Source organism: Notothenia rossii (genome assembly GCF_949606895.1).
Source record: "Notothenia rossii genome assembly, chromosome: 6".
Taxonomy (NCBI): Eukaryota; Metazoa; Chordata; class Actinopteri; order Perciformes; family Nototheniidae; genus Notothenia; species Notothenia rossii.
In genome coordinates this window covers 34,259,142-34,286,898 of record NC_136909.1, presented here as the reverse complement: position 1 = coordinate 34,286,898, position 27,757 = coordinate 34,259,142, and the positions used below count along the sequence as shown (strand labels likewise).

The 27,757-nt window shown below is 42.2% G+C and overlaps 1 protein-coding gene across 1 annotated transcript; it reads right to left on the bottom strand.

Annotated features, from left to right (window-relative positions):
• Positions 1-6: 6 nt before the first annotated feature.
• Positions 7-27,757, bottom strand: fgf5 (fibroblast growth factor 5; the record flags this gene model as incomplete). Its single annotated transcript, XM_079689828.1, has 3 exons — positions 7-660; positions 24,614-24,717; positions 27,547-27,757. 3 exons carry the CDS (start codon positions 27,755-27,757, stop codon positions 292-294), a joined length of 684 nt encoding a protein of 227 aa, XP_079545954.1. The 3' UTR covers positions 7-291.

The following is a 27,757-nucleotide window of genomic DNA, read 5'->3' as shown; positions in this document are numbered from 1 at the left end:
CACATTTTTGTGCAGTCCCTCACATAATAATATATGACTGACATAGTGATGCAGGACATAACATGGATGATTGATGATTGATGATATACTAAAACATAAAAAAAGACAGCGCATCATCAACTTAAGTGGAAACCCCAACCATGATCACAGCTTGAACAAAGGAAAGCTCAGTGTTTTACATGGCAGCCCTTTGAGGTTTGTCACATACTTTATGGATACCCGGAATGTTTTGAATGCGACATATGTCCAACGTCTATGAAGTTGTTGTGCCCCAGACTGAGTCAATAACACCTATCCAAACCGATACTTTGGCCAGTATTTGACCTGCGTACGTCTCGTGGGTGTTCTTGGAAGGACAGCCTTCGCCAGTGGAGGTTTGGGCGGTAGTGGCGGTGGGTTTTTCCTCCTCTCTTTGCTCCTCTCAGTGATCGTGAAGCCACGCTCGCTCTTGTCATGCAGGTCGACCCTGGGCAGGAAGTGAGTGGAGACATGCTGGGATTTAACCCGGGGACTGGAGCCCATTTTAGCTTTCCCTCTCTTATTGAGCGCCACAAACCAGTCGCGACCAGTCCTGTGGTTCCTGTGGATTACTGAGGCGTAAGTGTTGTAGCTGTTTTCCTGGAATCGCTCCCTGAACTTACAGTCATCAGTGAACCATTCCTGCAAAAGAAGGACAGCATAAGGTATTATTACACGGCTTTGAACACTCGATTCTGATAAGTGAATCTGGACATTCCAGCGGTTGTTAATTTTTGCTAACAATCCGCTGATTAGGAGAACAGACAACTCAAGGGACTGACTATATGCGGTAATATCAATCTGCAGCAAGAAGTCCAATACATTTGTAACCCCGGCTCTGGATAACAAATAGTTTTCTCCATCAGAAAGCACCATGGAATACTTTTTGAATGTTTACATTTATATTTGTGGAGAGCACACAAATGTGGATTCACGATGGCTAAATTGTCCCCATTAAAGAAGGAACTGTCAAACCTCGATCAGTGCTGCCGCCATTTTAAGTGATGTAGCAGTCGTTGCATTTCCAGCCATTGGTACTTTTTAAATATATAAAATCATGTTTAATCAACATGATTAAAAAACCTTTGAATCTGCTAGTTTCTTTATTGTTCCACGTGTTCTGACTTCATTACTGGAACTGTCCTCATGTAAACAGGGCTCAGCTGCAGAACATTATTGGATCTTTGTTTGCGTGCTACCACCTCACCCTGAGTTGCTCTTGTAAGCTGCCTCATAATTGTTTTTTAATTGGGGTAAGAAAAAGTAATGGCTCCTATTCCTTTACAAAAAAGCCAACACCAACAAGCATCTGGAAGCTGACTCCTTCCAGATACTCCCCACTGATTACATTTAATGTCCTTGTTAATACTCATCTGACAAAAGGGCACACACACTCATGCACATTTGCTGCTACTGTGAGAAAATTGAAATGTTCTAGGTGCTTGCTGTTTGTCCTAAGGCAGAATTACAAAAAACTACTGGACCGATTTACCTTACCTTTACCTTAATGAATACATCAAGTTCTCTGGGACCTCTTGAAATAGGAACATCCAACGTCTGAGCTCTCCGAGTGCCAGTCTACTTTAGTGTATGTCATTTGTTTCCCTTTAAAATATCCCTCAAAACAGGTGATAAGATGATATAGTGTAAAAGTAAGGGACTGTGTGCTCTAAAGCCTTTCCGATTTGCAGTAGAACTAGGGCAACCCCATATGAGACACACTTTGTTTCACTTTGTACTAGGTTTTCTATTTTTAACCTATTATGCAAAATTAACTTTTTGATTTCTTTCATAGATAAATATGTGTCCCCGGTGTGAAAGGAAACTCACAAAGTGTCCGAAAATACAACCCTCTCTGTTTTCCGCCTTACCCACATCTCTAAAAACGGGGGTTCAACGGAGCTGATCAAGATTTTCTGCGGACTTGGCGTCATTTCTAAAATGTAGGCTGGCTTTACATTGAACTCCTGGCAACGTCCCCACCACGTCCCAACCCTATCGTCTCCCATTTACAGTCGGCTAGCTGAATCCCTCCTGCAGCTGTGTGTCAGTGTATTCAGCAGGATGTCTGGGACTCGTAGAGTAAAGTTGTTATATATATATATATATATAACAACTTTACTCTACGAGTAACACTGAAGAAAGAACATGTCAAGCTATGTGCTGTATCAGAAACAATGCACGCAAGCATTCCTCAGAGCTAACGCTGTACTAGAGAGAATATTTGTAAAGAAGCCGGAAATCCATACTGTTTCAGAATTAATGCTTGATGTGGTTTGGAGCATAATATGGCGTTTAATCACCGCAGCGTTTAGCTGAGTTTCTGCCGTTAGACAGCCTTCTCTTCACATAGCTCACTGTTTGCCTGCGCTCCAAAGGGGCGTGGCTAGCAGCAGCTCCAAAGGGGCGTGGCCAGCAGCAGCTCGGTAACATTTAAAGGGCCGGACTCAGAATCAGCACTTTTGTAACAGGGCTGAAATAGAGGGGTATGAGGCATGGCCATACTTGTCAGCCCTCCCGATTTTTGCGGGAGACTCCCGATTTCATTGCCCTCTCCCGGTTTCCTCCCGGGGTCATATTTCTCCCGTATTTCTCCCGATTTCTGACTAAATCAGATTTACTCAGGACTGTTTCCACTCAGACTTTAATACAGCTACACCATTGTTTGGTTTCCATGGTAACACGTCTCTTTAGTAGTGCGCAACTGAAAGTCTGAGAGGGTGAGGCAGATAGTCACAGAAAACAGAACAAGAATCAACAACTACTCTACTCTCTGCTCACTCCTTTCCTGCCCACACATATGCTCCATCAAGGATGGTGCTACAGGCCGCAAGGCATTGCACTTATAACTACAATAAGCATGTTAATGTTAATCTAACAGCTCCAGTGATCCACTAGCACCCCCCCCCATTTTGCATTTTGAAATGCTCCCGATTTCTGTGGTCTCAAGGTTGGCAAGTATGGGCATGGCTACAATGGGTGATCTGTTTGGCATTTTGAGCAAAATACTTCAGAGACATGTTTTGTATAGATATGTGGCCCTATAATATATTGTTGAAATATATAGCATAATAGGTGAGCTTTAATGTAAGTATGTCTAACAGCTTTCTCACACAATACCTGATCAAGAAGGAAATCTAAATAAAAATCAGAATCAGAAATGGGTTTGTTGCCTCACAAAACACGAGGAATTTGACTTGATGTCATGGTGCATACATAAAATATAAAGCAAAAAATCAAAAAAAAAGTACACAGATAGCGAACTATATTAAGAACACTGTAAAATGAAATGGAAGACTGATGTGTGACCTGTTGCTGTATGGAATGACCAAGAATAAAGGGAGAAAGAAAATAAATTGTATTTCTAATGAAGTTTGATCTCAACCTCACTTCTCACTGAACAGCCCCTTTGTTGTTAACATAATATCTTCTGATTGTGATCTGATGGTGTTAGCTGCTGCAAACTGACACCGCTCCAAAATACAGAGCATTTGTCTTTCATCCTGCGGCTGGGTTTCAAAGTCATCTAAATGACTTTTCTTATCTCTGAGATGCTTTGACTGACAGCAGCAGACAGTTCTTTGTTCTGGTCTTAACTCATTAGGGACTGTGTCTTAACTTCATTCAGGAAGTACTTCTAAATGAAGACTGACGAGCTAGTGCTTTTATGACATTGATCTAAAGACCTAGTTTTGGTATTTCTGGAGACGTTTTTGAAAAGGTATTGCTCTAAGAATGAATTGGAATTGAAGACATAACATCATTGTTTCTGACTGGGGTTGAACAATGTCTTCTCTGGCTTCTTATATACGTGGAATGCCGATATTTGACTGGTCAACAGAAGTTAATTAAATTATATATAACATTTTATACATTTCTAATGGATTCATAATAATTATCTGAAGAGGCTTAATACTCCCCACATCTCTTCTGAAACTCTTCATTGTAATTCAATGAAAATATTTGGGTATAGGTTTAACCAAATTGAAATAAGTTTTTTACCAATCCAAAATGCCTCAGCCAAAATGTTCTGAAACATTTGTTTGTTTGTTTTAAGCTACTGTAAAACAAAATGTTTATATGTAGAGACTTTGTAGTGTAAATATTTGTTTTAAAAGCAGGTACGCATTATTTTTAGACTTGATAAAAATGTCAAAATGCCCCGGAACCAACTCCAAGCTATATTTTTATACAAGCTATAAGCTATATATATATTGTGTATTATACATGTTGTATTTTTCTTAATCATTCATTTAAACCGGTATATTTTATTTTGATACATTAGTCTGAGGTAAATGAGGTAAATACCATAGCTGATTCTTTGTTTCCTATTCATGTAATACAAACATTCTAATAATTATAACATTCATATAGCTTATATGTATAAGTGTATTATACATGGTGTATTTTTCTTAATCATTCATTTAAACCGGTATATTTTATTTTGATACAGTCTGAGGTAAATGAGGTAAATACCATAGCTGATTCTTTGTTTCCTATTCATGTAATACAAACATTCTAATAATTATAACATTCATATTCAATAAAGAATAAGAAACACATTTGCTAATAACAAAAATCTGTTTAAAATGATCAAGAGTGATCACTGAGGTTTTCACTGTTCTTGGTAAAAATATAAAGACAACACTTTACACTCTGCTATACTACATTTCAGAAATGGAAATGCAGATATTCATTGAATGTTCCCATTTTATGCCTAAAAATATCTTGGGTGGGAAACGTTGACATGTACGGCGGGATGCCTGCTTCTTGATGCAGTATGACTTCCTTGTATAACCTCCTGCCATTCTGAAATAAAACAAACTGTTCTGCTTTGCTGAAGAGTGCAGCATAGCAGAAAATGATGCCATTACAGCGTTCGGTAAACATGCCAGTCACCAGAGAGTGCGTTGCGGCCGCTGCAGAAGTGTATCAACATTTAAGTTATTCAAAGTGACCAATGTGTAGCTTTTGGCGTTTTTTTTATAGAGATAATTAGAAAAATTGAACAGAATTCCAGAGTAATTGTTATGGGTGGATTGCAATGATTTAACAGAACACTACATTTGAGCAACATACCGGCTCTGGTACCAGTCAAGGAATTACACATCTGGAAACAAATCCATTGGAGCATGTATGAATTTACTCTCTCCCTTACAAACACACACACGTGCACACGCACGCACGCACGCACGCACGCACGCACGCACGCACGCACGCACACACACCCACACACACACACACACACACACACACACACACACACACACACACACACACACACACACACACACACACACACACACACACACACACACCCACACCCACACACACACACACACACACACACACACACACACACACACACACACACACACACACACACACACACACCACACACACACAGACACATACCAGGCTTTGGGTCCTGCTGTGTTTCATAGGATTTAATGGCTACGGACAGATTCCAGAGATCTTATTGTTAAAATCATAATGCTTGTACAGCTGTTTAACCTGGCACTTGCCCTTCTGGATTTGTCACACTCTTTTAAAGGGACCTTTCCCATGATCTTCGGGGTAAGCTGTACTTAGAACAGATGTGGAAAGTTACACATTTCCTCTACCCGTTCCTCAACAGTTTATAAAGGATATCAGGAACTGATTATGTCCTGTTTCACTATAGTTTGGCTGAGTCCTCGAAAACCGCAAGGCCGGATTAGTACCTCCAGGGGCCCCTGGGCACTGAGCACTCATGGGCTCCCCACCAACCCACGTACCGACAAGTAACACCACGCCTACCCAATACTACCAACATGACCAATATTTAGAATCTGGCATGTCAAATCGCACACCTATTTGTCAGAAGCAGGGACGCAGCCGCATAGTTCAACCAAAGTAGGTCTAGCCTTTTGCCCTTTTTAGTCAAAAATCACAAGACAAAGACACAATGGATAAGATCCCAAGACAGTGTATGGCTCAAGAAGACAGGTAATATCAATCAAAACCTCAGAACAGCACCCCACTTAATGCCAAAATATGACTGGCTGGCTATACAAGTACATGAGGAGTTCTATTTATCACAAACATTGAGAGTACAAAAGTAAAATATGTAGTGGGATTGTGTGGTCGCTCAAGGGTGGGGCTGTGATTCGGCTATACACCGCCGCCGCGTAGTAAGAAAGTTGAGCGCATACATAGTGAGACCTACAGTACAGAGACCTACAGTAATTTGACCCTATGGAAAAGCTGTGTTATTTATGGCGAAGAGTGAGTGTCATTTAAAATAATGTATGATGAGTGAGGTTGTGCCCGGGGAAAAAAAATTAAAATATGTCCATATGGTTAATCCGGCCTTGGAAAACCGGACAGCTCAATTCAACCACAGTGCTGTTTTGATAACTTCTTATTATGATTCCAAAGATCATAAGGCTCTTGCAAGAAAAAAAGATAAGGGTTATGGTTTTGAATTAAATGTAACCAGCTGAAAGGATTGAACTTCACTAGTTTTACATTTTAATATTAGGATTTCATGTGAAAAATAAAGGGATTTAATATGTATTTGATATATTAGCACTAACTAGGAATTGCTGTATGAGCTCAACATAGCCGGTTTTTGAGCTTAGCTTGGTGTACTTTGAGGCATTCGCTGTTGTTTTTTCCTCCAAGAGACTAAGTAAATAGCAAAGTTAGCATCACAACAGCTACTTAGTGATTGCTGGTTACGCAGAATAACTGGTGAGGTTTCCCTTTTCCCTCAAAAATATGGTCAATGAAAACCAAACAAAACAATGTGTGGTGCAAAATTCAATGGTCCAATCCAATTATTTTATTGATTCTATTGGGGGGAGAAGAAGAAAAATCAAGCTGCTTGTAGAAATAGAATAACATTCAATGGGAGATTACATTTTCATTAGGTTGCATTGTTTTGGAACCACCAATGTCTGCAATGTCTGCAATGTGGTCTTCAAATCCATCATGTAGATGTTTGGGTATTTCCCTAGATAAGTGGAACATTTAATCTGCTGCTAGCCCTACAGTCAAAGTCAGTATGGATTCATCCAATCCATCAAATATGCATTGAGATATGCCACTTAAAATCTAAAATGTCAATGGTAAACAAAGAATACACCAGATATAACTAATTTAAGAAACTGGGATTTCAATTAACTGTTAGGCAATGGGTACACTTCCCGATCACAAATAAAATAGGTTTTCAGAAATACATCATAGATGCAAAGGAAACATATAAAACACAAATTCAACAATGAAGTGGGTGCATTTTTCTCTCTCTCTCGCTCCTCTCTCTACTCTCTCTCTATCTATCTGTCCATAATTCTGTCACTGTTTGTTCAAAAAATGCAGTTGACCCTTTCACCTCTCAAAAAATTATGTTTGTGATGGCATGCTGAGCAGGTCGTGCAGAGCAATGTGCATCTGTCCCCTCGCTTATTATACAGCTGATAAATTGCCACTGTGAAAACATCTCAATTATTAGATATGACCAACGATGCAACAAGATAAGGTTCAGGGTGTCACCTGACACCCTAACATGAGGCCCAAGCCTGTCTGTGGCCCCAGAGGTTTACATCCACCCCAAATCATCAAGGCAGTTAAATAGCACAGTGCAGCATAGACACAGATTGGAGTTTTAGTTATACAAATATTTTTCTGAGGCAGAGCTGCTCCGAAGGCAAAAATAAGCTCTGACAGCATCGGTTGAAGCCATAGATCCAGCCTCTCAGAGAGCTAGATATCTATAGTAAGTAGTAAAGCTGGGAGCTTTGATTAAAGTGAACTTCCATTTACTTCACCTAAAACAATGTCTATGATGATTTAAAAATGTCAAAAGTCTGGAATCAGCCTGTGGAGGCTGCAATATGTTAAATAGCAAAAACAACAACATCTTAAAGCCCTATTATGCCCATTTTCAGAGTTCATAATTGTATTTTTTGCCTTTTCTGTGACATGTTTCAATGTGGAAAAAGTGCTTTATTTTTCTCATACTGCCTGTGCTGCAGCACCTATTTTCACCCTCTGTCTTAAAGCAGAGTCCAGTCTGCTCTGATTGGTTCGCTGGCCGGCTCTGTTGTGATTGGTCAACCGCTTAAAGATGTCCCGCCCCTTAGCCTATTATGTACACTGTTGGAGTGCTTGCCAATAGAAGCCTGAGTGTTACATAGTGATGTCTAAACCATGTACATGCATCCAAACCCATAACACACTACAGGAAAGGGAAGCCCCAAAAGGCATAATAGGTCTCTTGATAAACTTTATGGTAGACTTCCAAACAGTTATCCTACATTTATGGAATTGTAAGCAAACCCTATCCACCTATACATTTAGCAGTTATGGGAATCTAGCAACTCTGACAATGAGATCACTGCATTCTCAATCTAAAAATATGTTAACACAAAAAACAATGTAGGTTTTTAATTCAGCCTAGCAAGATTCCTTCATGCTGACATACCCTTGAGTAGACTTCTGAGTTTAATCTTCTACACCGTCCGTAGCCTGACATGCACCTCCCCAGAAAAATGAACTGTAACTATACATTGTGGTAGCATAGACCTGCAACAGATTGGTCTGCTAGGTAACTAGGCTAGAAGCTGCAACCTAGTATTAGCTAGCTTAGCTAGCCACAGCAAACATCTTCTGTTTACATGATTTTATTGAGTTTCCACATTTTTCAAATGTTATTCAAAAAAGACATGACGAATCTCCAACTATTACAAAAGGAAAACAACTATGCAGCTGATGGAAATGACTTGCATAATTACTGTAAATTAACGTAATGCTTACGTAGATAACATAATGCTAGCGTAACAACAAACGGCACAGGCATAGGCTATTGTTCAAATTAAGGTTGACCTGGTGTATATTGAAAGTTGTTTTTTTATTTACTCGTACAATGTGTTTGATACAATCAACATATTCAATTTAACATATTGTTTGATGGAAATATTTTGATATTTGGCATTTTGGTTAGGCTACTGTGGTGACTCTAGTTAACCATAGTTCACTTCTGGGTCACAGTTCCTACACGGACCTGGTTTAGGGTAACACCGGAGATATAGGTTGCCAAGCTAGAGCTAGCAACGCACTCAAACTTGACTCTCCTCACTGAGTACATTTCTGATACTACTATTGCTTGATGGAAAATAAAGAGTGGAAATCCCTTTTAATTACTCCGCCTCCGACTCCTTCTTACCGGCACTACACTGGTGACCCTGAGTTTTTCGAGATAGTTTCAGAAAACATTTTTGAACATGGCTGAATGAGATGTTTTCGTTAAGCTGCCGGAGTTTTGGGAGCATGCCGTGGAGGCATGGTTTGCACACGTGGAGGCTGACTTCGCTTGCAAGCATCTCCACGACAAAGATCTGAGATATTACCACGTGGTGGCTTTGCTGAGGGTTTCTACTTCAGCCAGCTTAGTGGGTTTCATCGCAGCACCCCCACGCCTCGGCAAATACGAGGCTATCAAGGCTCTTCTCCTGAAGACATTTGGTTTATCGACGAGAGAAAGAGCCCGCCAAATTATGGACATTCAGGGCCTCGGAGATGGCAAGCCATCTCAGTTAATGGAGAAGATGCTAAGCCTGCTAGGAGGGGAAGATACCCAGATTTTGTTCATGGAGATGTTTCTTCAACACTTACCTCCCCGAGTCCAGACAACGTTGGCCAACACATCCATCACAGAGCCCCGCGCGCTGGCCGGAGAAGGGGACCGTTTCTTCCTGGCTACCCGACAGTCTGGTGCGGAGGCGTTGGCTATGGCGCACAGCGGCCCTTCTGCGGGCAAGAAAGCATGGCGGAGGCCGGACACAGCGACGCCGAGTCGGCGAGGGGATACCGGTGAGTGCTTTTACCATGCACGTTTCGGGACGATGGCAAAGAGGTGCATCGCTCCATGCAGCTACAAGCCTCCAAGAAACGGAGGTGCCGATGCTCAGTAGTGGCTCTGAGCGTCGGCGGCACGGGCAGGCTCCTTTTCGTCAAAGACAGTGTTTCAGGGAGCCTGTTTCTGTGCGACACGGGCGCGCAGCGGAGTGTGGTTCCCGCGTCGAGAGAAGACATCACTCGAGGCGGGCACGGCCCACGGCTAACAATGGCTAACGGCGGGCCCATTCGCACGTACGGATTACGGCTTATGTGTTTGTGCATCGGTGGACAGCGTTTCAGCTGGGAGTTTGTAACAGCGGACATTTCTTTTCCTCTTCTTGGGGTGGACGTTTTGTGTGCTCATGGGCTGTTGGTGGACATTAAAAATAAACGTTTAGTGGATGCCTTAACGTTTTCTTCTCTCGTGTGCACACTCGGCAGCGCAGCGTACGACGGGCTGTCGGGCTCGCTGTCGGGGGAGGACATTTTTCTCAGACTTTTGGCCGAGTTTCCTGATCTGTCGCTGCCCACTTTCTCCGCGCTCACCACCAAACATGGCGTGGAGCACCACGTCACCACTGAGGGGCCTCCAGTCTACGCTAGGGCCCGAAGGTTGAACCCTTCTCAGCTAACCGTAGCGAGGGCGGAATTCGCAACCATGGAACGCCTGGGCATCGTCCGCCGCTCCAACAGCCCTTGGGCCTCTCCTCTGCACGTCGTGCCCAAGCCGAACGGCTGTTTCCGCCCGTGCGGGGATTACCGCCGACTCAACGATGCCACTACACCTGACCGCTACCCGGTGCCGCACATACAGGACTTTTCAGCGCATTTGGCCGGCACGAAGGTTTTCTCCAAGGTGGACCTTGTGCGTGGATTCCACCAAGTGCCCATGCACCCCCTGGACATTTCCAAAACGGCAGTAATAACGCCTTTTGGACTCTTTGAGTTCCTGCGGATGCCTTTTGGGCTCAAGAATGCCGCCCAGACGTTCCAGCACCTGATGGATTCGGTGCTGCGGGACCTGCCGTTCGTGTTCGTGTACCTGGACGACATCCTCGTCGCCAGCATTTCAGTGGAGGAGCACCTGTCTCACCTCCGGGCCCTGTTCACGCGGCTCAGCGAACATGGATTGATCATCAACCCTGCAAAGTGCCCGTTCGGGGTGTCGGACATTAACTTCCTCGGGCACCACGTCACCAAGGACGGTGCAACACCCCTGCCGGCGAAGGTGGAGGCTGTTGCGGCTTTTCCTCGCCCGCTTACAGCCCGGTCACTGCGTGAGTTCCTGGGGATGGTGACTTTCTACCACCGTTTCATCCCCCGGGCCGCCCACATCATGCGGCCATTGTATGAGGCTCTCCAGGCGCAGCCCAGCGCTCTCTGTCTTCAGACTCTGGACGCCGGAGTTGGTGACCTGGTCCGCTGCCATACGAGCATATTCCAGGCCCAGCTGGACGGCTCCGATGATGACCCTGGAGAGGCAATCGGCAACCAAGTTCGACTTGCCAGCCACGTGTTTAATGTCTGTGGTAAACTCAGAAATGTTGGAGAGCTGGGGGGCGCTGTAGAGCCACGGACCAAGATGGCAGCATAAAGTGAGTGCTCCCCGCAACTCCGCTAAAAGTCCTATTTTATAATTACTATTAACACTTCTAACTGGTTCTACACGATGTCTAAACAAACGACGTTGAAAGACTGTGAAAGCGGCTCCAAGCCCCGAGGCTCTCAGAGACTTAAAACTACTACTTCGGCGGAGGTAGCCGAGGTTGCTAACGAGGCAGCTAACCCACGGAGTGACTTAGCTGTGGTGCTTGGTGAACTAAAGTCACTCGGTATGACCGTCACAGCAATGAACAACAAGATAAGTGCTCTTGATGGCTTTGGGGCTAAACTCGACAACGTGGAGAGACGCATAGTCGAGATGAATAACTCTGTTGATGCTGTACAGAAGAGCTTTGCGGACCTTCAACAGGACATCAGTGCTAATGCTACGCGGCTAACGGAGGCAGAGGGGCGCATCGGAGATAACGAGGATAGCCTGCAGACTGTACACACGGAGCTGACTGACGCCGTTAAACGCATCACCTACCTAGAATCCAAAACGGAAGATCTAGAAAATCGTGCCCGGAGAAAGAACCTACGACTGGTGGGGCTCCCGGAGAATGCTGAGGGTACCCAGCCTATGACTGACTACATCCAGCGTATGCTGCCGGTCTGGCTGGGGGCCGATGCCGCTAAATCTCTCCCCCTAGAAAGGGCGCACCGCATATGGGCTCGACCAAGACCGGACCAGAGGAGCAGAGCTGTTATCATCCGATTCCAGCAGTTTCAAGACCGTGAATTTGTTTTCAAAGCATCCAAACAACGCTCTCCCACTCATGATGGTCACAAACTCTTCTTTGCTCAAGACCTAGCAGCGGAGACCATGAAGGTGCGGAGTACGTTTAATGCAGTGAAAAAGAAATTCATTGATGCTGGAACTTTTCGGGGATTCACCCTTCGTCCTTGCAAGATGAGAGCTCTGCACAACGGGAATATAGTTCTTTTTTCTACACCAGAAGAAGCTGAAAACTTCATCCCAGACTCACAAACTTCAGGACGCCGATGAATACAGGTATTGCAAAGGGACTGATATGGGCAATATACGTGCACAGTCGTTTAATATAAGTTATGCAAAGTTGGATTTGTGTATATTCTGTATTCTCTAAATCGTTCTAAGTATTAACAGAGCTGCTATAACATTATTTGGTGGACACTTTATTTTATGCACCTTCTATCTGCCGATACATTTGTTGTGTTATTTAACAGTATTCTGAGGCAGCTAAACCAAGAAGTGTTATTAATGTTATCCTTCATTTTAAGGACGTTAATTGTTTGAACTTTTAGTTCATGATAAGGGGTTGGGGGGGACCGGGGGAGGGGCTGCCTGAGAGAAGTGCCTACAGTATAACCACTCCTCATTGTTTGTGGATTGGTACTTGCCCTACATGCCTAGTTTAAGTAAGGGAAGGGGGGAGGGGGTTCAAAAGGTTATATGTGGGGTTTGGTTTGGGTTGTCTTTATCTATTCTTTGTTTTTGTTTACTGTTTTTTGTTTTTACTTTGTCACACTTAACACAGTCATATATCTCACTGTACATAAACCAACATGGAAAGTACAAAACTGTCTGATTTAAGATTTACAAGCTGGAATGTTAGGGGACTCAATAAGCTAACCAAACTGAAACAGGTAATGAATAGACTTAAAAACCTACAATCTAAAATAATCTTTCTTCAGGAAACTCATATCACAGTCACCGAAATTAAACAAGTACAGCGAAGATGGCCTGGCCAAGTTATACAGGCCACATATAATAACTCCGCTCGAGGTGTACTTATTCTTATTCATAAAACAATTCCCTTTCAACTTATTAATACTATCCGGGACCCCCAAGGACGATTTGTAATTGCTCAGGGTAGGATCCTTTCTCGGGCACTGAATTTAGTCAGCATATATGGTCCTAACGAGGATAACCCACGATTTTTTGAAGATTTCTTTTTGACCTTGTCTTCATTATATGGCCTGAATATTATCGGTGGAGATTTCAATTGCACTTTGAACCCATCGATAGACCGATCTACAAAATGTGATCCCTATAAAAAACAGTCTAGAAAAACAATTTTACAATACATCACAGACTTAAATTTATCTGAAATCTGGAGAAAACTCAACCTAGATAAATTGGAATATTCATGCTACTCCGGATTACATAAATCCAGGTCTCGAATTGATTATTTTTTGGTTTCACAAGAACTGGTATCCAGTATTAAGAAGTGTTGGTATGATTGTATAGTTATTAGTGATCACTCCCCCATTTCTATGTCTGTACAAATTGAAAAGCTTCAGCAGTCTCCCACTTATTGGCGTTTACAAGTGAAGTGGCTTAAACATCCAACATTTATCAAATATGTTAAAGATAAGATTGACGACTATTTTCAGATTAATACTAATCAAACTAATGCATGTATTAGATGGGAAGCCTTCAAGGCATATATTAGAGGGCACATTATTAGCTTCACAAGCACTACAAACAAAAAACAAAAAGCAGAAATTAATGAATTGGAGAAACAAATAAAATCTTTGGAAATAGATATAAATAATAATGAGGACCTTGAAAAAGAAAAACAGTTACTAATTTTAAGAACGGAATACAATAAACTAACATCTGATAGAGCAGCAAAAAGCTTACTGTGGTTGAATCAGGCCTTTTATGATCAGGGAGAAAAGGCCGGCAAACTGTTAGCTTGGAGAATCAAAAAAATACAATCTGAAAGAGCCATTAATGGCATAACTACCCAATCAGGACAGATATCAAACGATCCCCTAGATATTAATAATACATTTAAAGAATTTTATCAGTCACTGTACATGTCAGAATGCTCCCCCACACCTACTCACAGAGATACCTTTCTTAATCAGCTCCAATTTAAAACTCTCACAGAGGAGGTTAAGGAGGACCTGGATGAGGACATAACGGTGGAAGAGCTTTTGCAAGCCATAAAAAGTATTAACTCAGGCAAAGCTCCAGGGCCTGATGGCCTTCCAATAGAGTTTTATAAAACTTTCCAAATGCAGTTGTTGATCCCTCTTTTGAATATGTTCAAAGAGTCATTAAATGATGGTATATTGCCACCAACTTTAAGACTTGCTACAATAATTCTTATTTTGAAACCTGGAAAAATACCGACCACCTGCTCTTCTTACAGGCCCATCAGTCTTATGGGAGTAGACACACAAATATTGTGTAAAGTCCTTGCTAAAAGGTTAGACCCATACGTCTCTCTTTTGGTACATAATGACCAGAATGGGTTCGTACAGGGTCGTCAGGGATTTCATAATATCAGAAGGGTCCTCAACATAATCCACTTCAAAAATAACAACAGGGATACAGCGCTTTTATCTCTAGATGCTAGACAAGCGTTCGATAGAATCGAGTGGCCTTACTTGTTTAATTTGTTACCAAGATATGGACTTGGGGGGAAATTTATAAAATGGATAAAACTATTATACACTAACCCCACAGCACGTGTAATGACAAATAACAATTTATCAAGCTTGTTTACACTAGAGAGGTCAACCCGCCAGGGCTGTCCTCTCTCTCCACTATTGTTCGTTTTGGCCATCGAACCTTTGGCCATGTCCATTAGAGCAGAAACCAAATTGTCAGGTATAACAATTGGAGAACATGAACACAGGATATCGTTATATGCAGACGATGTGATTCTTTTTTTGTCTGATTTATCAAACAGTGTCCAGACATTATTACATTTAATTAATACATTCGGTCAGTTTTCTGGATACAATATTAATAATGAGAAGTCTTCTATACTTTTCCTGAATAAAGAAGAAAGAGCCGATCCAGTGATAAGTACACCCTTTCTTAATGCGAGGGAGGGCTTTACCTACCTTGGAATTAAGATTACCCCCCAAATTAATACAGTTGTTAATGCAAACTACGACCCGTTGATAAGAGAGGTACAAGACCTACTTGAAAAATGGACAACAATGCCAATATCAATGATTGGTCGGATCAACATAATTAAGATGACTATATTACCAAAGTTCTTATATCTTTTTCAGTCACTCCCAATGCCACTACCAAAATCGTTTTTTAAAGAAATGAATACTGCATTTAGTAGATTTATCTGGAACAATAGAAAACCCAGACTGAGACTCAGATTATTGTACTTGCCTTATGATAGGGGTGGATTACAGATGCCCAGTTTACAGTGGTATTACTGGGCCGCTCAGCTGCGTAGTGCTATGTTTTATTTTGTCACAAACTCTCCTCCAACATGGGTTTATATTGAACAAGCATCAGTACCTAAGCTTCCATTAAGTCTATATTTATATTCAGCAGATGTTAAAACTTTAAAGAAAAAAACAACAAACCCATTCTTAAAAAACTCGGTGGATATATGGTTTAAGGCTCATAGACATTTTGGCGACACTCCCCCCATCTCTCAATTTTCACCTATTTGGCATAATGCGCAGTTTGCCCCTGGCAGGGCAGATGGTGGTTTTCAGGTCTGGGCTGACAGGGGGGTGCAAAAAATTGGAGATTTATATGTTGACAACATTTTACTAACATTTAATGACCTTTGTTTAAAATACTCAATTCCAAAAAAACACTTCTTTAAATACTTACAATTGAAGCATTTCATTTCATCAAAGCAGCACCAGACTATACATGAACCACCTCTGTCCTGCCTTGAGGACATTGTGTTGAAACACATGAATGGGAAACGTCAAATCTCTATTCTATACACAGCACTTGTCTCGCACGACGAGGAGTCTAGTCATGATAGAAGGAGAGCATGGAGTTTAGATATTGAGGAAGATATCGGAGAAGCTGAGTGGACTTCAGCCTGTTTGAAAGCTCAATCACAAACCATTAATACGCGAATGAAACTGCTACAACACAAATGGCTAATGAGAACATACATAACCCCTGAGAAACTCAATAAATGGTCCCCTGACATTCCAGATACATGTGTGAAATGTTTGACTGAGAAAGGTACTTTGATCCATTGTGTATGGGAATGTCCTAAGCTGGTAGATTTTTGGAAAAGAGTAACCCACATTCTAAGTAGAATCACAGGTATTCAGGTACCTTGCATACCAAAACTTTGCATTTTAGGGATATACCCGGATTGCCTTTCTATTAACTCCAAGTGTAAGACTCTGATCACCTTTGGCCTCCTGCAGGCCAGGAGGATGATTGCTTTATCTTGGAAAGAGACTGAAGTATCCTCTACACAATCTTGGATTAGAGAAATGGCTATGTGTGTTACATTAGAAAAACTAACCTATGTAATTAGGGGTAAATTGCAGAAATTCGAAGAGGTGTGGACAGCCTTAATGGACTTTCTCAGGCAACAGTAGATTTGATTTATCATTGAGACAGTGTGACAATTGTATTTATTATTTGTATTTACCTATTTGTGATTATTGTTTTCAATATGTATATTTTTACTGATTTTGTATCTGTGTATGCAGTGAGGTTTGACTGTTTTTCATTGTGTAAATAGTGTGACATGTGTTATTGTGTTTTTTTTTTTTTTTTTATGTTTTTGTATGTTTTTATTGAAAAATTAATAAAAAACATTGTTAAAAAAAAAAAGAAATGTTGGAGAGCTGCCGCTGCTGACGTGCCGACCAAGGCTCCGCCACCTTTGACATGGCGAAGGTGAGCGGTTTGTGGTCTACAAACGCCGTGAACTCACGGCCTTCAAACAGAAAACGAAAGTGCCGCACAGCCAAATAAAGATCCAGGAGCTCCCGGTCAAAAGCGCTGTAATTGCGTTCCCTCGGCGTCAGTTGCCTGCTGAAAAAGGCGAGCGGTTGCCAAGCTCCGTCCAGCCACTGTTCGTGCACCGCGCCGGCTGCGTAGTCCGAAGCATCCGTAGTGATGGAGATGGGAGCCGTGGATGAAGGGTGTGCCAGCAAAGCCGCTTGAGCCAGCGCGGTCTTAACTTCAGTGAAAGCGACTTCCGCCTCTGATGTCCAGTCGATCGCCTGAAGGGGGGTCTTGCCTTTCCGTGGTGTTCGGCGACGCGGGAATCACCCTTCTGTGCGACGTCTCTACGGGTCTGTCACGACCGGTCGTCCCGCCAACTGGAGGCGTCCTGTTTTCGAGGCGGTGCACGGCTTGTCTCATCCTGGCGTTAAACCTTCGGTGCGCTTGGTGGCCGCGAAGTTTGTCTGGCGTGGGCTGAAAAAGGATGTAAGAGCTTGGGCTGGGGGGTGCGTGGCTTGTCAACGTACTAAGGTGCACCGCCACACGAAGGCCCCTTTGGAGCGGTTCCTAGTGCCAGAGAGGAGGTTTGATCATGTTAACATCAACCTGGTAGGTCCGTTGCCCTCCTCTCAGGGTTTTTCCTACCTCCTCACCATGGTGGATAGGACGACCCGTTGGCCGGAGGCGGTTCCTCTTGTGTCGACTTCAGCCGCTGACGTGGCTAGGGCTTTTATCGCGACGTGGGTGTGTCGTTTTGGCACCCCGTCAGACATTTCCTCGGACAGGGGCTCACAGTTCACTTCAGGGCTCTGGGGCTCTGTTGCAGACAGTTTGGGGGTCAAACTGCACAGGACTACCGCTTACCACCCCAAGCGCTCAAGGCTGGCCTTACGGACGGTAACTGGGTCGACAAGCTGCCCTGGGTGATGTTGGGCCTGAGGACCGCGCCTAAGGAGGATCTGCAGTGCTCCACGGCGGAGATGGCTTATGGTCAACCCCTGAGAGTCCCAGGGGAATTCCTACCCAAGGCATCAGTTCCTTGGTCTCCTTCGGCTCAACGGGTTTTCCTGCAAGATGCGGCGGAGGCTTTCGTTCCGGTTCCGACTTCTCAGCACGGCGCGCCGGGGTCTCAGGTCCCAGCAGAGCTACGCTCGGCTGAGCACGTTTACATCCGCCACGACGCGCACAGGGGCCCCCTACAGCCCCCTTACGATGGGCCTTTCCAGGTTTTGGAGCAGGGGGACAAGCACCTGGTGGTCGACATGGGTGGCAAGGCGGAGACCGTCTCGTGGACCGGGTTAAGGCTGCTCATTTGGACTTGTAGCAGCCGGTGGTGTTGGCCCGTCCACCACGACGGGGTCGCCCCCCGTCTTCGATTCCCGCTACAGGTTTGAGTCCTGTGGTCCCGGTTCCCACTTTGCCGGGAACCGCACGTTCAGAGGTTGTTTTGCCTGCCCCCATACTCAGGAGTAGAGGGGGTCGGCGTGTTGTTCCTCCCTGGCGCACGAACTTTGTTTATCTGTGAATTCTGGGGGGGCTTGTGTGGTGACTCTAGTTAACCATAATTCACTTTTGGGTCACAGTTCCTACACGGACCTGGTTTAGGGTAACACCGGAGATATAGGTTGCCAAGCTAGAGCTAGTAACGCACTCTAACTTGACTCTCCTCACTGAGTACATGTCTGATACTACTATTGCTTGATGGAAAATAAAGAGTGGAAATCCCTTTTAAATACTCCGCCTCCGACTCCTTCTTACCGGCACTAAACTACTGACTTTTAGTTTAGGCCTGTGTGATCTGTTTTGAAAATATGACTTGTGACTCAACAAAATATGTAAAGGCAAATAATGGAACCTGCCAACAGCCAACCCTTCTTCTAACAGTATCAACTGTTCAGCCTGATAAAGCCAAGCAGATACAATAAAAACAGCCATAAATAACAACGTAGGCCTATTGACCTTTCAGTCTGGAGTAGACGCAGATTTTTTGCCATTGGACATTGCATTAAGTTCTCTGATTATCCATGACTGTAATTTGTTCATGTTTTAATCTTGTTTGGGATGTTTTTTTGACCCTGAGAAAGTTTGTAATTATCACCATTTATAAGCTGGAATAACAACTGGTCATGCTGGTTGACAGAACAAAGTCGCATTAGTTCATTTCCAGAACGATGAGGCTGAGAATGCACTTTGAGGAAAGACGCCACATCACTCCCCGCTGACAGGGTTTCAAGAAACAATACCAGGAGCTGAGGGGGCATACATCGCTGTTGCTCAGCATGCACAGCCACAGCAGCCCTCAGACGCTCCGCCTTTTCGATTATTGCCTGCCTGGCTGATTGTTTACTCGACATATTGATCTTCACTTTGTGACTCACTCCTCTGTATATTATCAGCCGTCCCAGACAGGACTTAATCTGCTCTTCTCATTAACACATGCTAATAGGGAGCCGCTTCTATCTATACTCCTGCCAAGGCTCCCACAGATGACTGGTCGGTGCGGCCGGCTGCTGCTGGCCCTCCAATCGCCCTTTCTTACGGCGGAGAGGCCAAGCTGCAGTGGGCAGATTTGGGTTTACTATGTGTTTGGGGGGATTTCAAAGTCTGAGAAACTGGGGCTAAAGATTACAGCAGTATGCCATGACATGGTAATGTCAGATTTGGGGATTTTGCTATGTGGCATTGATGAAAAGCTGCACAAACTAATATATATGACAAATATAGACGCAAGGTTTTGATGGAGAAATAAACCCATGTATATGAGTCGAAAATCAGCTGTGCTGCATCAGAGACAGCTGCAAATGAGAAGAAGGTTCACAGTAGGACCTACAAGGCTCAATTAAATTCTGGTCCCGTAGGTATGGACACTGGCAGGGTGTCTGCTCAAAACAAAAATAATTGTTCATCAAAATCAGAAGAAAACAATATGAGCAAGGAAATGTGTTCTTTATCTTTGGGATCAACATGTATTACTGAGTAATTTCGTCAGTATACTTCAAACAAAGGCACAATTCCAAATCACACCCTACCCACTCCGTGTCGGAGTGACACTCGCAGCTCAACGAGGCTCCCTCCTGTCAGTTGGAGGGAGTAAATACAGCGGCAAGCTTCGGGACAAACTCCCCTCTCTCCGGCAGAAACAGGAATTGCCGTAAGTGTATGTAACTACGGTTTCAAATCAGCATCTCTTGGAAAAAATAAAATTAATGACTGAAATAAAACTCCAAACATCTTTTTTCTAAAGTTCTTCTAGTTTTAAACCTGATGTTTATAAGTTTCTTAGTTTTTGCAACAGACTGTAAATATACACAACTTTATAATAAAAATGCATAGGTATGACTAAACACATGTATGATCCTAAGTTAAAAAAATATGAGGTTATCATGAGGTTGTTAACATCACAATTGATCAGTCAGTGAATGTTTGCAGGAACTGTTTGTAAACAGCGTGTTTCCTGACGGGCACACACAGCATTGAGTCCGGTCATGTAGGGCAGCAGGGTTGCGTTCGGATAGTTTAAAAATCAGCTCCTAAGTTCTAACCCTATCTCCTATTCCTTGACCTCTGAGTGAAACGTCGCGGGGTTAAGGGATAGTGTATAGGAGAATTCAAAAGGACCTAGGAGAAGAGAATGCGGTACTTTAGAGAATCCGAATGCGCCAACGGACGTCATTTTGTGCATCTGCTGCTGTGGGGAAACTATGGAAACTACAGTTTTCTATACAGCGGACTACAACATGGATGTTTAATAAGAACGAGGGACTACTGTAAACTCATCTAGAGACTCTGCACCGTGCTCTGATTCTGTTGTTTTATGCTTTATAAACGTGGACAACAGAGAAACATATTCTTCATGACCAAAATTGGAATTGAAATAAAAAATGAAAATGATACTTATGCTCGTCAACCTCTCCCTCCGGCATAGCCGTGGGAACATGTTTCAAATGGGGGGTGCTGTGGGGATGACACCAGGGCTGGTTCTGACCAATGTGCTGCCCTATAGGCAAGATTTTAGTTGGCAATGAAAAACCTCTACAAAAGACCAATACACTATGAAAAGAGAAACATATTGACATGGTGGACAGCTTATATATAAAAAGGCTTCACATTTATTTAGTATTATAACATGTTTTAATTGGGGGGTGGACTTCACATCCTCTAGGGGGGTCCGGGGGTGCCCCCCCGGGAAGATTTTTTAAACATTTTAAAGTAAAATGCTTAAATCTGGTGCACTTTGAGCGCCCAATTACTAGAAACTGATCTAGGGGGTACAACTCTAAACACCCATATTAAAAAGATCGGTTTGCATTTTATTAATCAAATAAGTATGTGAACATTTCCAATAACCTACCATAGCCAATAACAAATAAATATAACTTATTTTATTTGTGTTGTTCATTCATATCTTATTTGACCAGTTAACACTTATTTATTTATGCATATTTTTAAATCTCTCCAGTTTTAAACAATATTTTTGGTTTACTGTCCTATAGTATACATTGGAATGATTTCAAGCGTGTTTTTATTTATCCTAATAATTATAAAGGTGTAACTTGGAAATATTTGTTTACATAAATTGTGATCAAAACGTTTGAGACTCACTGAGATAACTTAGACTGAAGTTAACTATCTAAACCCTCAGAGTCCTTTACCTCACTGAGCCTCTCAGTCTGACAGGACAGAACTCTCCCTCCACATTATTGTAGAAACAGCTTCTTATATCCGTTAGCGCAACAGAAGCTAAAAACAATCCCCGCCGGTACCGGTGCACCCCCTCTCTCTATCTCTCTCACTTTGGCTGTGAGCTGCGGAGGCTGATAAGCCAACATCCCCCACTTTCATCACTACAGCGCCCATCGCACGGGGCAAATGGAAAATGTAACCGTGGTGAAAAGGGTGTTATCTTTACTTAATTATGAATGTTGTTACATCAAGGCGGAAAATTCGTTTTTTTTGTATTATATTTGTATTATATCTTGTGGAAGTGCAGATCCCCTGTCTTCCACCAGGGGGTGCTGCAGCACCCTCAGCACCCCTACTTCCCACGGCCCTGCCCTCCGGTCCACATTAATACAAATGATCCCAGTATGATTGTATGAACTATGAAAATATCTTAAAATCAATACAAATGTACTTATTATAAACGTTAGTCTTTAACACCTATCACTGTGTATACCACCATTCAAACATCTTTTAAAAGTTGAACAAACCCCACACAGCTCAGTGAAATGTTGACTTTATTTGATTATTTCAGTAAAAACTAACGTTCATATTTCTCTTTTTGATTATAATACTGGTGAACGTTCAAAACAAGGCATTTTGGCAACTTACCACATACATTTTAAAATGCTTAATATGCACCGTAACTTTCATGATATAATTTCTCCGTCATAATCGTTTGTGTCCGTGAACGGCCGACTGTTGTGTGACGTCAAATGCTGCGGCTGCAAGGCATTGTGGGGCAGCATTTTCTCCTCTCCTTTCGGTTACGTAGGTCCAGTGGTTCCTAAGCTAAAGGAGGTTATAAAGGAAGTTTGAAACCTCCTTTCCTATCATTCAAGAGAATTAGAACGGCACTTATCATGGCTGCCACTGAGGGACTTCCGGGTCATTTCACTCCGTTAGGAAGGTTCCTAAGCTAAATGGACTATTCGAACACAACCTCGTTGTTTGAGGGCTTGATAACCCACTCCCCCTCGACACTCATTGGTTTGGAACAGCACTTAATGTGGCGGACCCTCCGCGCGAATGCGCAAACGGAGGGGTAGTGTGTAGGGGTAGGGTGTAAGGGGACGATTGGAATTGCCAAAGTTTGCTTGTCTGAGAGCTTAACACTATTACCCTCTCACTTTTCCTATAGTGAAACACAGTGAATGACTTCATGGTCAGACATAATCATCAATATACAAAATGACAGTCCAGAGATGGGAACTAATCATCAACATTTTTATATTCACAATGAATTGGTATTATAAATGTAATCTAGCATAGTTCTATGGAGCGTTTTAGCCCCTTTCATGTCCAGTTTTGGTTTTACAGCATATAGTTACTCCAAAATTCAATTCAGTTTTCTCATAAATGTGGCCAAATAAACTTTATGTTGTGCACCGACAGAAATGCTAGAGAGGTTCATTTTTATGTATTTTTATGTTTGTTTTGTCACTCACCATTTACCTCTCATTCCAGGCTTCTGATTGTCCACCCCTTGTTTGTCTCCTGTGCTCATCAGCGTCAGCCCCGCCCCTGATTGTCCCCACCTGTGTCTTATTATTATGTGCCTAAATTCCCATGTCTCCCAGTGTTCAGTGTCAGTTTGTTTAGTCTCTTGCTATGGTCAGGTCTATGCTCTCTGTGCTCTTGAATAGTTTTGGTTCCTCACTACGTGAGCGCTTTCATTTTGTTCTCTATTTTTGTCATCTCAAACTTGAGATTTGATCGTGACCTTTTTTGTTGTTCATATTGCTGTATTTTGGAAAAATAAAGTATCTTACAAATACTTTACCTCTGTCCCCCTGGTCGTGCAATTGGGTCCTACATCTTAAGTGTCTGAGTTCGTAAGACTTTATGGGTCACTAACTTTCCTGTAGTGTGTTTTATATGGTTTTTTTGGATGTAAAATGCAAAAGCCAAAATCCCAACGTCCTCCAGAGGGAGTTTCTCTCCTACACACTCCCCCTCCTTCTCTCCTACACACTCCCCCCCCCCCCTGCCTGAAAAGTTTCGATTGGACTCCTTTGTATAGTGACTTGCGTTCGTCAAACTTGCATTTCTACTTGCATTAGTGCTTCTATGCATTGTACTAAGGGGCGGGACCAATCACAAGCGGTTGAACAATCACAACAGAGCCGGCCAGCTAACCAATCAGAGCAGACTGGGCTCTGGTTTCAGACAGAGGGTGAAAAGAGGTGCTGCACACAGGAAGTATGAGAAAAATAAAGAGCTTTTTGAACACTAAAGCATGGAGACATTACAGTCACAGTAGAGACACAAAATACAAAAACTGAAAATGTGCATAATATTTCCTCTTTAAAAAGTGAAGCAGAAGTATACAGTAGCAGCAACTCTTATAGTTTATTTAAGTAGATACAAGTAGGCTACAGTACTTGGGTAAATGTTCTAAGTGAAATTAAAACACTGCTGTCAGATTTTATTCAAAAAGACTACTAAAAAACACGTGATGTTGTTTTGTGTCTTCCAGATGTGGAAAAAAGGCAAGCGTTTGCTACCTAACATCAATAACTTTAAAAAGTTGGTTGTATGTCCTCAAATGGCCAAACAATCAATTTTTCAATGAATCTTCAGCAATACATTTAGCAAGATGGTATCACGTTAACAATTTAAAAAACAATATGACTGGACAGCAACATTGCAATCGACACTTGTTTAGAACAAATTAGTGTCAGGGTGACAAAAAGAAGTGTGTGGGATACTTACAGTGGCGTAGAGCCTTCCTCTTTTATTCATGGCCAGGAATCTGTTACTGTAGACCCCTTTGATGCAGATGACCCCCTGAGAAACCGCAAAGAGCTCCAGGACACCTGGGAGGACAAATAACATGCTCTGATGATTGATGGGTGACAGATTGTATTTTTACAGGGGTCATCCCTATATTCAAAGTCTCTTATGTTCCCGGGGTTCTATGTTCTTTTGTGAGACAGTGAAAAGGTCTATATTCACAGTTTCAATTGCAAACAATTTAAGGGAGATTTCAATTGCAGGTTCAATGGTAAAAATCTGTTCAGCCACTCTGGAGATATCAATGTCTATCGTCAATAAAACTGCCTCGATTGCAATTGGAGGGATTAAGTTTATATAACAACAGTAGGCTATAGGCTGTAATTGGCTGCTTTCCAATGTACATTGAGAACATAACACATTTTAAAGGTTTCTTTATTCTATCATTTTACAAGGATATATACAGTAGGTGAAGAACAAAGGACCCCTGGGAACATGGATACTCCTCTTGTCACTTTCCACAAAAAAGGAGCTGCAGTAAAAATAAAAAGCACTTTCTGAACCAAGCATGTAAACATGTCACAGTAGAGGCACAAAATACAAAATTGAACCTGAAAATTAGCATTATATTTCACATAATATTGGTCACTGTTTAATACACTTCAACATAAACAGTCTTGTGCTTGCTGGGCGCTCCACTCCTTACTTTAAGAATTCAAGGTAACAGGGGTGGAGTGATTGATATACAAATGGTCATTTTGTGGGTGAAGTGTTTCTTTAATGTTGTGTGAAAGCACAAACCGGTCAGCGGTTCACATGATACTAACAGTAGCGGTCTAGAGTTCACAGAGGCAGGATCACCAGTTTGAGCCACAGAAGGGTTAGTGGGTACGATGTAGATAACGTACAAGTGAAACCCTCTCCTATAGGTGACTGCTATCGCTAACGCTCTAGAAAAACTGTCCAGCTAAATTTCCCCAAAACTACTTCATCTTCAAAATTAAGTCATATGCAGATCATTTGAGCATCCATCTTAATGACGACATTTGCTGCCAAAGAAATAAGTTATGTCAGAGTTTGTATTTATTGCAAAGAAAATAAAACATTTGCCTTTCACAAACTTAACTTAACCCATTGCCTTGACAGAATGTTTCCTTAAAAGTGATTTTTCGTTGCCTAAAGCAGACATTGTGTGGTGAGAAGAATCAGAATATACATTTTTTAACATGTGTTCATTCCAAAAAAATCAGTTTCTTGTAGCGGTTTTTCTAAAATGTATTAAAAACAACACTTTTGTGATGTCACAGTCTTTCTTGGAAATGCAAACCAGTTGGTCTTATTAAACATTTGATGATCTCGGCAACTTTCACTTATTACCTGCATGCAGGTCAGGATAACAAAGAAATTCACCAACACATCCTACATCCACATCATTAACATATATGAATATATTATATACAGCATCAAGATCAGTCAAGTATCCCAGAACGAAAGTCATAATGAAAGAACATACTAGTGTTGTCCTAGACGTTTTCTTCTCTTCAGTAACTGAATCTTGTATTACTGTAACTATACTTTGAGCAAGACGCCCAGTCTGCTGCTCGTCTCCGGTGCTGTCAGGAAGGATTCAAAAACACATGGCTGTCGTGTTGAAATCTATGTAACCTGACAACTCTTCTAAAGGGGACCATGAAATGGAGGCACAAGTGCACTTTCACGGTGAGCTTCGGCTGTTTGGAGGAGCGACGAGGGGTCTGATGGTGCAGTAAAAAAAAAAAAAAAAAAGATTTATGACTTTATTCTTCTCGCCATTAGATTATCACAGAGCAAAATTGAACCTTTGTTATTTGAAAGCAGCTGACTTTGACTTTCCATAAATGTTTTCAGTCCCAACTCATGTTGATATCCCTAACCTTGTTCTGGTTGCACATGAAACCTGGATAACATTCACTGTTCTTTTGAGCAGTTTTGGGTTTTGCTATATTATTTTTGGTTAAGCGATAATGATTAAAATACATTTCATTATAAACATATTTTGAAATAATCTGCCTTATTTTAAGTTTTTGTCACTGGCTTTAAGAAAGGAGTTTATTTTTGCCAAATCCAGTATGGCGCTTGAATAACTGGACACTGGAGAGACACTGGGCTCTATCATTTGCTATTATTTACACTGCAAAGTAACTCAATGTTGTTTTTACCTCAAAAACCTTATTTCCTTCAAATCAGCTAGATAAAACATTCGAAAAATCATTAAAATGTTAACTTGAAGATGAATAATTCCTCATTGTTTCATTAAAAAACGTCTAATTATTGAATTTGCAACTCAAGCAAAAACACATTGTTTTCACGTTTTTGATGGCAAACAGTTTGAGGATTAAGTAAGACAATAATAATAATGATAATAATAATTATTATAATAATTATAATAATAATTATTATTATTATTATTATTATAGTAATGGTAATAATAATAAAAGATCATTTGTTTTACAGTCAATGTTTTTTGCAGTGTATCTGGAGTAACATTGTTGTGATGACAGTCGACAATCCAACACATCCTCCCTGCTGCACCTGTTACTTCCACAAATAGTCTACCTGCCAACATCCCAGAGAGACACAAACAATGCTCGTCAACCAGAAGCTCGCTGGTCAGATATTTCACAGGGTCAGGCAGCCTAAGTTTAGGTGCGCGGACCTTACACTCTTCCTGTGTAAATCACTATTCTAACAACCTCCAGTCATGATATCTAAAATAAATAAAAACTCATTGAATCATTCCGAGCGGACGAGGGAATGAAAATCCTAGTGCGCATTCTCAGCGGGACGCACATGACTCATCTGCGCGTCAGACGTTTTATAATTTAGTAGTTCAGTTGTTTTTTGTGCACCGTGGAGAAACTGGAGTGACTTACTCAGCTGGTTGGGCTCATGGCTGCCGTTAACTCTGCCGTCGGGATGAATCTGGAGATGGAAGCCGATGCCAACCCTACAGTAGAGCCTGCAAGTCCTGCGTCCCGAACTGATCCCCTCCTCCAGAAGTTGGCGCTCCAAAGAGACGTGCTCTGCTCCGGCGGCGGCGCAAATCAAGTGTGCGACGGTCAGAAGGTAAAGAGGAACATTCAT